This window comes from Vicia villosa, unplaced genomic scaffold, assembly GCF_029867415.1.
Source record: "Vicia villosa cultivar HV-30 ecotype Madison, WI unplaced genomic scaffold, Vvil1.0 ctg.001839F_1_1, whole genome shotgun sequence".
Lineage (NCBI taxonomy): Eukaryota > Viridiplantae > Streptophyta > Magnoliopsida > Fabales > Fabaceae > Vicia > Vicia villosa.
The window spans coordinates 57,974-71,293 of NW_026705742.1; the positions used below are offsets into that span (position 1 = coordinate 57,974).

At 33.6% G+C, this 13,320-nt stretch overlaps 2 protein-coding genes across 3 annotated transcripts; both read right to left on the bottom strand.

Moving 5' to 3' along the window:
* Positions 1-848: 848 nt before the first annotated feature.
* Positions 849-4,045, bottom strand: LOC131636822 (pentatricopeptide repeat-containing protein At1g62260, mitochondrial-like). Of its 2 annotated transcripts, none has more exons than XM_058907414.1 (4): positions 1,830-4,045; positions 1,664-1,719; positions 1,284-1,338; positions 849-1,200 (listed from the first exon to the last, which is right to left on the bottom strand). In XM_058907414.1, the coding sequence occupies exon 1, from the start codon at positions 3,966-3,968 to the stop codon at positions 2,034-2,036; it is 1,935 nt and encodes a 644-aa protein (XP_058763397.1). In that variant the 5' UTR covers positions 3,969-4,045; the 3' UTR covers positions 849-1,200; positions 1,284-1,338; positions 1,664-1,719; positions 1,830-2,033. The 2 variants fall into 2 exon arrangements, with proteins under 2 accessions (XP_058763397.1, XP_058763398.1); XM_058907415.1 differs by having other exon boundaries at positions 849-1,203.
* A 2,911-nt stretch (positions 4,046-6,956) lies between these two features.
* On the bottom strand, positions 6,957-10,749 carry LOC131636811 (large ribosomal subunit protein uL3-like). The gene is made up of 6 exons (XM_058907405.1): positions 10,633-10,749; positions 10,428-10,527; positions 8,619-8,729; positions 8,185-8,489; positions 7,550-7,959; positions 6,957-7,394 (listed from the first exon to the last, which is right to left on the bottom strand). Exons 2-6 carry the CDS (start codon positions 10,510-10,512, stop codon positions 7,136-7,138), a joined length of 1,170 nt encoding a protein of 389 aa, XP_058763388.1. The 5' UTR covers positions 10,513-10,527; positions 10,633-10,749; the 3' UTR covers positions 6,957-7,135.
* Positions 10,750-13,320: the final 2,571 nt, after the last annotated feature.

A 13,320-nucleotide genomic window follows, 5' to 3' on the forward strand; every position in this document is an offset into this window, starting at 1 on the left:
ATGACAGTCACTTTTTCACATAATTATGATCTGTTCCCTCTCTATTTCAAACAAAGATTCTTGCCATTTGGATAAACCTCACAGCAGACCTGTTAGTTTCATTTTCAATAACAAAATCTCTCCAATCTCATGAAACTTCACTGATAAAAAGGTTGGTAGTTTTGATTTGTGTAGATACAAGCACTTTTACAAGTTGCATATTTTCCTAAAATTAGGACTTCTTGCTTCATCAAATACTTTCTTGCAGGTTGGACCTTTTGTCCCTGTATGCATTTAATGTTTCTTAACTGCAATATCATTTTATTCACATGCATGCCTATAAATAATAGTGTAATATTTTCCTGGCAAAGAGTGTATACAATTCTATGGTGTGTTCATTATGCTATTGGCAGATTCTATAGTGTAATATTTTCCTGGCACAGTGTATACAATTCAAATTTAATGACCCTTTCAAGAAATAAGGAGAAATACTCAAGAAAAGTAAACAACAAATATGACCTCCGATCATCCCATTCCATGTTATTACATCAATAGCACCCTTATGCTGTGTTTATATTTTGAACAAGACAAAATAAGATTATGCCAATAGCATGCATTTCCAATTTGTTTTGATAATGATTACATAATGGAAACAGATTTGATTAAAAACTAACTAGTCTAAAAACTCTATCCAGCCAAAGATTTGGCTTACAAACTCATTTTTATTCAATCTTGCAAAATCTGTTTGGTCTAAAAGTTTGAACAGATTTGGACACTCATAAAATTGAAGCTAGATCTACATTTGAGTAAACAAAAACAAAATAAATAAGTTTGAAAACATTGCATTCAAATTAAAATTAAAGCCAAAATTAGATTCTATAAGGTGGAAAGCAGAAGCTGCTTTAGCATGCCAAATCCATTCACCATAGCTAGCTTATTATGTGAGTACCAGGTCATAAATACATTATTATGTTGTAGTAGGCCTTTACATCAATAACCAAAACCAATAAATAATCTAAATATATGTGTTCCTTACAACTAATAATCAGAACCAAAAATATTAAACGTACAGGCATCTAAAATTCTGCAATATATTCCATTGCTGCAATCCACACCAATTTGCTTGACTGTTTGGAAACCAAGCAGAAGCTCTCAATTGTATCTCTTCTTGAAATCCATAAGGATGTGCAAATGATGGAAAGATTGCACTTTCCCCCTTTCCTGCTACGCACTCTCTTAAAAATTAGACACTACATATCAGATTCGACTATTTAGATATTAATGTGTATCAAACTATGGTGTACCTTTGTTCACAAGTTTTCACCAGAAACCTGCAGCACATTGCTCTTTTTCTTTTGTCTGAAATAAATTTGGTAAAAAATTATAGATATCAATCTGTTCATATATTAAAGGTGATATAGCCCACTTTTTCCCCATTTGATGTAACAGAGTTCCTTTATCTTTATTCTATTTATCTCAAGATTGTATGTGTCGTGTGTCTATTCTATCATCAATAACAGTAAGTTATTTCTATTATATTTCTCAATTTAGTACCAGTTTCTATCAGTAACTTGTGTGTCTAATTCATCAAAGATTCCATGCATAAGATCATATATTTACCGCCAGATGCATATAACACCAAGAAATACTTAATCAAGAAGCAGTTGAACTTGTAATAACGTACCAATCTTGCAGCCATCCAAGGTTGCAGTCTCTCGCTGCTGCTGACACTGGCAAGATCTATTAAAAGAAACAGAAAAAAGTTATGATATTTACGCCCGTCGCCCGCAGCTACAAATTCACAACCATTTTGCCATTCAAGAATAATAAAAAAACTACCACTTTGTTACCTCCAAATTTTTGCCAGAAGACATACTATTCTTCCATGTCAAATTAACATTTATGTCATTATCAACTAAATCAGTCAAGATCAATTTTCCCATCTGACCATATCAACTTAGCTAAGTTGAATAGAAGCATTTCTAACAATAGCGTGATCTAACGTGCTTTGCTGATTGATGATTGAAGTTTTTTAAAAATGGAAAAACTATCATTTAACAATTGTTAGAATCTACCCAACTATATCCTGCTTGCTTCTTGACATTATTTTCTTCCATCAATGCTCTCACTCTCTCAGCATCATCCCACTGCCCTAAATCAGCATATATATTAAATAACAATGCATAAGGAGCTGAACTTTCTGGTTCAAGACGGATCAATGCTTTAGCTGCTACTTGGGCTAATTCTACATTATTATGCACTCTACAAGCACCTAGAAGCGCACCCCACACTGCCTTATCCGGTTTCATTGGCATGCTATCAATCAAATCCATAGCCTCTTGAAGCTGTCCCTGCCGCCCCAAAATGTCCACAAGGGAGGCAAAGTGTTCAACCCGGGGTTCAATACCATAGTCACTAATCATGGAATTGAATTGCCTCTTCCCTTCTTCAACTAATCCTGCATGCGCACATGCATTCAAAACTGAAATAAAAGTTATATATGTAGGTTGAGTTTTAAGCCTCTTCATCAGTTCGAAAAGCTCTAGAGCCTGCGCAGCAAAACCGTGAAAAGCGTAACCTCCAATCATTGCATTCCATGTTATCACATCTTTATAAAGTTTCATTTCATTAAACACAGTGCGTGCATCACCAATTGTCCCACATCTTGAGTACATGGTTATGAGGGAATTATTTATTGGCAAATCAGGAATAACAGTCTTTGTGATAAACTGATGTATCTGTCTACCGAGGTAAAGATCCACCAACCCAGTAGACGCACTGAGAACTGACGACAAAGTGTGCCTGTCTGGTCTCTCTCCTTCAAGCTGCATCTGAGAAAATAGCTCAATAGCATCCTTATACTCTTCATTTTTCTCATAACCAGCTATTACCGAGTTCCACGAGATCAGGTTTTTACGGGGCATCTTCTCAAAGAACTCTTTCACATGTGTCAAATCACCAATTTGCGCAAACCCGGATATTATTGAATTCCATGAAAGTTCATCAGGACTCGGCATTAGCGAGAAAAGCTTTGAAGCCTCTTCCATATTACATATTTGAACATAACCACTGATCATGGTGTTCCAAGAACAAGCATCCCGCTCCAACATCCTATCAAAGAGCTCCCTAGCAGAGACAACATCTCCTGCTTTCACGTAACACATCATCATCGAATTCCACGATACCACATTTCTCCTAAATCTCCCTTGACCAGACATAACCCCATCAAAAAGACGCCGTGCCTCATCAACCATTCCTCTCTGGCCATACCCTGCAATCAGGACATTATAAGCATACACCAAATCATCTTTCTCATCACCCTCATTCCCATACTCAGTCAAAATCCCAGCAGCCATATTCAACTCACCATTCCTAACAAGTCCAGATATAAGCCCACTAAGAGAAGCAGAGTCACGCTCTGTCATACTCCTAAAAAATCCAACCGCCGAATCCACATCACCGTTCAACAAAAACCCAGTTATCATAGCATTGCAAGACACAACATTCCGTTGTGGCATCGACTTAAAAACCTCAAGAGCTTGATCCATTCTTCCATTCTTAGCATAGCCACTGATGACAGTGTTCCAAGAAACAAAATCCCTTTGAGGCATTTGATCAAACAGCTTTCTCCCCTCTTCAACAAACCGGCTTCCACGACAAGAAAAGTAACCAGATATAATTAGGTTCCAAGACACAGTATCCTTGTGAGGCATTTCATCAAACAATTGGCGTGCCTTAGCTATCTCTCTCCGTTGAACATATCCAGTGATCATGGAGTTCCAAGTTACTGTGTTTCGGTGATCAATAGAATCAAACAATGCCCTCGCGTCGGTTAGTCTACCGGTTCGAATCAAATGAGATATCTTTTTGTTCAATTGGTAGAGTAACTGTGTTGGTGTGTCGTTGGTTTTCGTTTGAGAAGCAAAGGCACGTGTGCGAGGAGCAATTGTGTTTCTTGTGTTCCTCAGAGTGTTGTACAACGTTGACATTTTGGAAACAGAAAACGGAAACAGCCGCTGTTAGCCTGTTACATTCGTTTTGGCACTGTGTTGTGCTAAAAGCTCTTTTTAATATTCCATTGATTCCTTGTTAAATTGGTAAATTTGTTTTTTCAATATGTTCTTTTTTTTTTCTTTTTTTTATAAATTTTGTTGTTATTGGAGATTTTCACCAAGTTACAGAATTCACATTTCTTATTCCTCACACATCTCACAACCGCTCATATTTTCTTGTCTTTATTTTTTTTTTAAAAATCAATGATTACATTATATGAATTTTGTGTATTTTTAATATTTTATTTTTTGGGAAAGGCTAACTAATGTCATTGGGGCAATGGTGAAGACTTTAAAAATAGTAAATTTATCTCGATAATCTGCGCATTTAATGTTTCGAAAATTGAAATATTAAATTTTCTATAAAATATTTTCTTTTTTTTTAAAATGCTTAACCATTATCTTAGGGCACCGGTCATCAACACCCTTATTTTTTTTTATAAAATCAAACTATGCATGCATAGAGACAAATAATGAGATAAATCAATGTTATCTTTTAGTTAAGTTCATAACGAGATAAATCAATGTTATTTTTTAGTTAAGTTCATAACGAGTATAAAAAAGAAGGAGGTAGTACTTGAATGGGATGCCTGGATGTTATAAATTTACTCAATAAAGATTGACATGTGCTACAAGTTAAATATTTGTTTATTTTGTTTAAATTTAGGAGGAGCTCACAAACTCCATTTTATTTTATTTTTTTAATTATTTATAAAATTATATATGTTTGGCATCATTAAGAGAAAAACAATTGTTGAACCAAAAATAATTTGAAGAACAATAACCTCTAATTTTAAAATTTTGATAATAACAATATAATTAAGAATGTTTTCACATTGAGAAGAATTTCTCGTCATATGCAAAATAATAAAAAATAAAAAAAAGAAGATAGATGATCATCTACACTTAAACATAGAGAAATGATCTTCTTCCTTAGATAAAAAAAAAAAAACGGTAATATACTCTCGGATAAAGAATATGATAATCTGCCTTAAATGAAAAATAATAAATTACGTTTCAAAGTTAACAAAGTTGACCATCTAAACCTCCCGCTAATATGATCAAGTTCCTAAGATATGAGAATTACCCCCTTGCACCAAAGTCAACGTTTAACATATAGACCTCATATCAAAAATAACCATATGCATTCAAACAATTATGAACACCTGCACCCAACGCAAAGTGGTCACTTGTGCCTAAGGAATAAAAGAATAAGATTTCATACAAGATAGTATAATTCCCAACATGTCTATTTCAAAAGGTCTAATGAATGGCAAATCAAATCAAATTTTTGATATCTCTTTGTATGAAATGTTATAAGCAAACATATTTTGTATTTCAAAAAAGTCATCTAGTGTGAGACAAGAAAATCATTTGAGATTTAAAACGTAGAAATTAGATTGTAATTCAAATTGATTATAATGGAAATTTCTCGGTGTGAGAGGGTTGGACGTAACCCTTGGTTAATAGGGTGAACTTGCATGAAGAAACATCCTCGGATTATAGGTCGTTCTTATCTGAAATGCAGACTCGGTCGTTCTTATCTGAAATGTATTGTAGAACAATTCCCAAACTAGCAATTTCTTGATCTCTGTCCTTATCCTGAATTCAATATCATAGTAATTTATTTATGACTATCATGCAAGTGTATATCTATGAAAATGGGATGTTTCATCAAATAGAATTCAAATAAGAAAAACAAAAAAACCTTGATCTCAATGGAGTTGGTTTTCTCACAAATTAGTTTTACATTTTGGACGTGTTCCCGCAATATATGAACTAATTGATTCTTGTCAGCCAAGTTATATGCACAACTGAATCTAGCAACTATAACAAATTGCTTTCTCCTGATAAAATTTTCAACAAAATCTACAAAGTACAAGAAATTACACTTCATCAAAACTTATCAGAACAGACATAACATATGTTCTAACAAACAAAAAAACCTAGGCAGAATGGACTTAATATTTCAAAATGTGTCACTAGATAGAATGGCAGGAAAAGTAACAACAGATATGAACACATTTTATAAGCATATCATATGATATAACTTACCAAAGCATATAAAAGATAAAAGGAGAGATTTTGGTGGTGACTAACCAAAGAATTCTTAAACTAACATACCATTAACTTTATTTACAAAACCCAAAGCTTCAATCAGCTCCATAGCTATCTTGTGCTGAGCAAAAAATGCAAAAACCTCCAAAACTTCATGTTGATCAAAAGAAGGAAGCAATCCATAAATTGACAAAATTAGTAGAAAACCCGGTTAATAGTTTAGAAATTTTAAAATAATCTGTAATGAATCGGCGGTAAAATATTGCATGTCCTAAAAAACTTATTATTTCCTTCGCTTAGGTAGGAGGTTAGAAAATTTCAATTACCTAAATTTCTTACAGGCTGTGGAGGCCGTGTAACGAACCAGGTGGAATCTTGGACAATCAACACACTAGATATATTCAGGACCGTACTTAATTAATATGATTCACCTTCTCCGCCTAAAAAAATAGGAAGCTTTTTTTAATAAGTTTATGTGACCTCATTGACCGTTGGATTTCGGTTGAATTGGCCTTGTTCGGGTAGGTTTCAAATGAGCGGTGGGGGTTTTAGTTTGTTTGCTTAATCCACCTGATTACAATTTGCTAACGTGCATATCACAAAATCTATATGCTCCATTGGAAGAAATCGTATTAATCCGACTATTGCATTTGTGGTCTCGACACATACTGTGTTGGTTGCCGTGAGCTTGATCTCATCCATAGTTTCTCATTTTGTTTATTGTTACAATAACCATATTTACTTTTCTGTTCCAAAATATAAACTGTCATCAGAGATTTCATTCCATATGCCAGAAGTTGTCTCACACACATTTTAACTAACAGAAACATAAATAAAATACAACTAAGACAAAATACCCAAAAACCATCAAAGTAAAACAGATCATTCATGTTCCAGAGCAAATAACAAAATTGTCTTCTCAATGAGAAATGTAAACGACTTACTTTTTAACAATCAAACACTGAAATGACTTATTTTGATGCAAAAATTAATTGCAAAGGTATCTCTAGACAGAGCCGATAAACATAAATATAATAAAATAAAAACTAAGCCTTCAAACGACCATAAAACTTCTGTTTCTCCTGAGTAGTCTGGAAGCGACCATGTCCAAACTTGGAGGAGGTGTCAATGAACTTCAGCTTGATCTCTTCAAGAGCCAACCGAGATGTCTGCTTCAGTAGTGACTGCCGAAGAGTGACGACCCGCTTCTTTGGTCCAACACAACCTCCTTTCACCATAAGATAGTCATGTTTCACTATACCATAATGAGGAAATCCGCCCATAGGAGTAATATCCTTCTCAGTCCTGTAAGCAAAATCACACAAAGAACATAATAAATTAAATATTGCAGAAACTGATAAAGAGAATTACAATTGCAATCACCACAATTCAAAACCTTTGAGCTTTCCTAAAGATACACATTTTATTGGCAAAACGTTTCTACTACAATGCCTGCCTACCTGTCGAATTCTGTGATGGCTGTGTGTGACTCTTGGTCAGTCTTGCCAACCTTGTAGATCTTCTTGTTCAATTCAGTACGATGATGGTACCCATTCTGACCGGCCCTGGCAACCGTGAAAGAAACACGAGCAGGGTGCCAAGCACCAATACAAGCAACCTTTCTTAGACCTCTGTGTGTCTTCCGTGGAAGGCGGGTGACACCCCAACGAGTTACCACGCCTTCGTAACCTTTACCTTTAGTCACTCCAATGATATCAATCATCTCATCCTTTTGAAAAACAGCATCAACAGGGACTTGCTTTTCAAAGAAACTGTATGAATAGTCCACCTTTTGGCTTATTGTTCCACCATTAACTTGGATCTCTGTCAAATGAGCTTTCTTTTGTTTTAGACCCTTCAACTTCCTTATCTTCAGTAAACAAAGACATACCATTAAGTTACAACCATAATAGTTTCAAGTACACATAAAATAATAACACTATGGGACTTTTAATTAGTAAAAAAATTGACATGAACGAACACTATTTAACAGAACAGAGTTACACAATAGGAGATATTTATGATATTAGAACAACATAAAATTAGCAGCAAAAAAACAAACTCTACAAAGATAAAAGAAAAACATCTTTGGTACCTGAGTATGAGCAAGAACACGGATGACAGTAGCATATTTTTTCAATTTCTCAAGCTGAGTTTGAATATCCTTCTTCCCTTCTTCTGTTTCATACTTTTTGGAATATTTGGTAAAAGCCTTCTTCTTTGACTTGCACCAGTTCTTGTAAAACCGACGCTTGATATCTTCACTAAGATGCTGAGCCCAGACAGTATTCAGTGTGCGAAGGCCACGTGGTGTTTTCACATATCCCACCACTCCAACAACAACAAGTGGAGGAGTTTCAATGATAGTGACAGCTTCACATGTCTCTTTCTTATGAAGCTCTACAACAGCAAGGAATATTATCAGTACAAATTAACATTGAACAAATCTAGAAGCCAATATGAGAAGAAAAAGAACAGACTAAACGATCACATAATGATCTCAAAAGAATTTCAGAACATGACACTTACTGGATCCAGGCTTCTCGACCTCCCTAACAATATGGGTCATCCCAGACTTGTAGCCAACAAAAGCAGTCAAGCTGCATGGTTTGGTAGGATCATCTTTTGGAAAGGCTTTCACTGCAGTGGCAAATTAGATGAGATGTTCAGGGATAAAGAACACTGACATAACATCAATAACCACTGATGCAATAGAAGTATATGGATGAACATAGGTATATACATAAATATATATTCTACAATTGGTATCAGGAAAACTAAAGAACACACATATATGAAAGCTAGTCACATGACATAAATAAACAAAATCATGCTATTAGGCCCGAGAACAATTAGATTTGTATTTCAAAGTTGATCACCAAGCTGAGACATAAACATAAACATTAAACATAGATATACAAAGACGGACAAATGAGACAAAAAAAGTCATCAAAACCATAAAATAGATTAAGTATAAGAAAAAACAGTTATGTGAACAATAACAGCTGAGTCCCATAGTCAGTAGTTAGTTATGGATAAGGAGGCATAGCTTACATAAGGTGAGCAGCAATAATGGTCAGTAGCTAAGTTAATAGATAATTAAGCATGCCATGACATTATGTTCCATAGTCAGTAGCTAGGTACATATGGATAAGGAGGCAAAGCATACATATGGTGAGCAGCAATAATGGTCAATGACCCTGGACCAATACCCCAATTAGTCCTATACATGTGACCCACAATGAGAAGAGGAATTGAAACATCTAAATGATGATGTTCAATGTTAGTCAGCCATCTCCGTCAGCAGCTTCAATAAAGTTGAGCCACAAGATCCGGATTCAAGATAAATTCATGAAGAAATGGAATCTCTTTGGGATCCATGAATAACTAGTAAGAACTAAATAACCATCAAACAAATCTTTACTGGTTCACAAACAAATAACATAGTTGTAATCTGATAGAACTCATTTGAAAAAATGCAAACAAGGATATGAATTAGAGATGTGAATAGTGAAGCAGCCGTGTCATCTCATAATGTATAAAATCATAACCAATAACTCATTTTATTACATAACTAGGGAAAAAACATTAAATCCATTACAATGAATGAACGTTAAGACCATAAATTAGAGAAAAATTTACAACAAAAATACATTTGAAAAACTTCCAAAAAATAACAATAATTTTTTTTAGAACAAAACATTGTCAATTATATTATAATTCTAAATTAAGGCAAATATGATTCATGTCTACATTCTATTACCTTTGAATTTTAAACTTAGATAAAGTTTTTTTTTGACAAAACTTAGATAAAGTTAAAAAACAATTAAAAATGTAATATTTAATTGACAAAAGCATAAAAATAATTATTCAATAAAAAAATTAAAGTTTATACCATTAAATGGTTCATATGGCTGCAAATGTAAATCTTGGATCTAATTGAAAAATATAATTTTAAAATCATGTATTAGTGCATCAATCATGATACAACCAAATTCCAATAGTAATGAAGAAATGCTTCCAAACCAAAGGCCTATGGCAAAACAGATGCCAATTCTCTAGCTCATTTGTATTCCAAACCAAAACCCTAACAAAAGGATTAAGGCTAGATAAGCCGTTTTTGAGATTCCAGCCTTGATTAACCAGTTATCAGTGGAAGCGATTTCAATCATCACAAAAGGAAATGGCAATAACATGATAATGCACCGAAAAACATTCAGCTAGAAAATTCAATTAAGATCCTTTAATTTTGATTTTGAAATCATTCATTTTTTTAAAACCTTTAAAAAAAACGTAGTTAAATTAAGTGATAAAAAGTGAAAATGAAGTGTAAAAAACCTTTTCCGCGATGGCGAGCAGCTCGCTTCCTAGGGAGAAAGCCGAGAGAACCGTGTCTTGGGTGCTCAAACTTTCTGTGAGACATTTTTTCTTACTTCAACTGCAAAAACAACAACAACGAAAAAAGGAAATTAACAGATCCAAACCATTGAAGAGTTAATAACAGATCTGAGAATGAAAGGAGAATAGCATCGAAAAAGCTTACCAGCCGCTACAGTATGAGAAGGGGGAAAATGTTGTGATGTTAAGGTACTAGACTCTACGTTTATATAACGGTTTCTCAGTCTACCCTAGAATAACTAACTAAATAGGCTTCGGATCCAAATATTTATGGGCTTAAAGGTGTGCTCGGCTAGAAGAAGAGAATTTCATCTAGCACCGCCTCAATTAAATCTCGCACCCTATGTATTTTCACAGTATAAAATATATCTTTCTCATTTTTTTCATTTTATTAATTACATTTTATAAATAAATAAAAAATCTCTATTGAAAAATTCAATAGATCATACAAAGAAATCGATTTAGGTTTTTATCGAGTTAATTAAAATATTTGGGGTGTATCAAAAGATTTACCCAATGTTTCAAAAATATGGTGTTTCGAGCTGGCCCGAACAAAGTAATGGTTTATTCGTCTTCAAATTAAAAATTTAATTTAAATAATTATTCTTAATATATTATTTTATGTATTTCATCTTTTTACTATAATTTTTTTTATATCAAAATTTTGAAAAATCATTTCAAAAAATTAAAACTATTTCAAATACTTTTTCATAAAAATTATTTTCGACGTAATCTTTTGGAAAAATTATAATTTCAATTATGTGTTAATCTTCAATAATGTATATTTATGTTATAAGATGTCAAAATTATTTTTTTAATTTATTAAAAATGAACTTAAAATAATTTTTTAATTTTTTAAAAAGCATTTTTATAAAAATCAATTTTGAAAATTAAAAAAAAACTATTTTTATAGCTAAAACAAATAGGCATGTAATATTTTTGAAAAGACAGATAAATAATTGATTAAAAATCTAATACAATTATTTTATTTTGATTATTTAAGTTAATTGTGTTTATTTTCTTAGGAAATAAAAAAAAAAACTAATTTTGTTTAAAGCGGAAATTGGTTTCCTCCCATTACTACAAAGTTGATCATGCACTAGTTAACTAGCTCCTATATATCTATTCTTTGGAATGGAGACAGGTACTAAATTTTGTTCCAACTAAAGGATTATGGCAACGTGGGGCCCTTTTTACCCTATTTATTTGTTATCTGCATGGAATTCTTGTCGTAGACAATCATTAGGGAAGTCGATGAAGGTCAATTGAAACTTGTCAGGTTATCTCGTAATGGACCCCTTTATCGCTTTTATTGTCTTGCTGATGATGTTTTTCTTTCTGTAAAGGTTTCTAACTCACATGCAGGGATCACTTATGATATCTTGAATCGTTTTGCCATGTTTTTTGGCCTTAAAGTGAAAATTGCTAGATCAAAGGTGTTCTTCCCCGCTACCACTAAGAGGAGAAAATGGATTTAATTGTCTCTAGCACAGGTATCAAGCGAACTCTTACTCTAGAGAAATACTTGGATTTTAATACGTTGCATGGTTGTCTTCAACGCAAGGACTTTGAGTTCCTATAGAGAAAAATAGTTAAAGTTTAGCATCATGGCAACATAAATTGTTAAACAAGGTTGGTCGTTTGACTTTAGTTAGGTATATCTAGAACTCCATCCCAACCTATTATATGCAAGTGGTTTGGCTTCCTCAACCAACTTTTGTTTTTATTGATAAAATGGTTAGGAATTTTTTGTAGAAAGACAACTCAAACTCTAGTGTGCATCTCGTTGGCTGGAATAAAATTACTAAGCCCAAAAGTTGGGTGGTCTTGGGATCCGGAAAGCAAAAAAGGTTAATACTTCTATGTTGGGTAAGATGGTTGGGGTTTCCACCGCAATTGTGATTCACTGAATCAATATGGGTCCAAGCTTTGAAGCATAATTACATCAGTGAGGAAACGTTCCTTAATATGAAAAAAGAAACTGAGATCAGTTAGTTGGAATGCAATTATGAAAGCTCTCTATACTCTTAAAGATGGCTTTGAATTTAGATTGGGGGATGGGAACTCCTCTTTTTAGTTTCCCAATTGGTTTAGGGTATGGAAATTAGCGGAGTAGGTTCTCTATGTGAATATCCATGATCTAGAAATGTGACTGAGTGATGTTTACTTGGAATGGAATTTGAACGAAGACGTTTTATAGGAAAGTGACCGTAAGTTTGAATGCCAAGGGTTGCAAGAACTTGCAAACACTTAATTCCCATTATTTACAGGAAAGTACAGCTTGAGAATTCAGACAAACTAGAGAAAGAAAACACCAGATCAACTGTTAGATTTCCCTTCGTGGATACATGTAAACCATGTGCACTCAAATGTACTATAAACTGCACTGTGCCCTAGCCTGTTGCGTCAATACATGTGTCAGAAGAAGACTGTGAAACGTTTCAATGATGGGAATGCATTCAATGCAGTCGTTCACCACTACTTTCTTAACTAATTTTAGGTGTTTCAGTTCTATTTTAATTCGGAAAACATCTTAGAGGTCGACCAAGATCACTTAAACCTTGAGTAAGAAAAATCATTGGCTTTAAATGGATAGATTAGATATAGTCCATTGATCCTTTTTCTTGTTAAGTGGATGTATCAAATAAATTATTTAAGGGCATTACTATTCTCACCCTTAGTGGTGAAGAGTCCCCCTATGTAAACCCAAAATTGCCTTTCATGAACCTGGATATGTATTTCCGGACGCTTTACATTTACACCAAATTCATGTGTAATTGATTTGCACCATCATTTTGTCAAAATGAGTCAGAAGATGCATCTGTGTAATAAC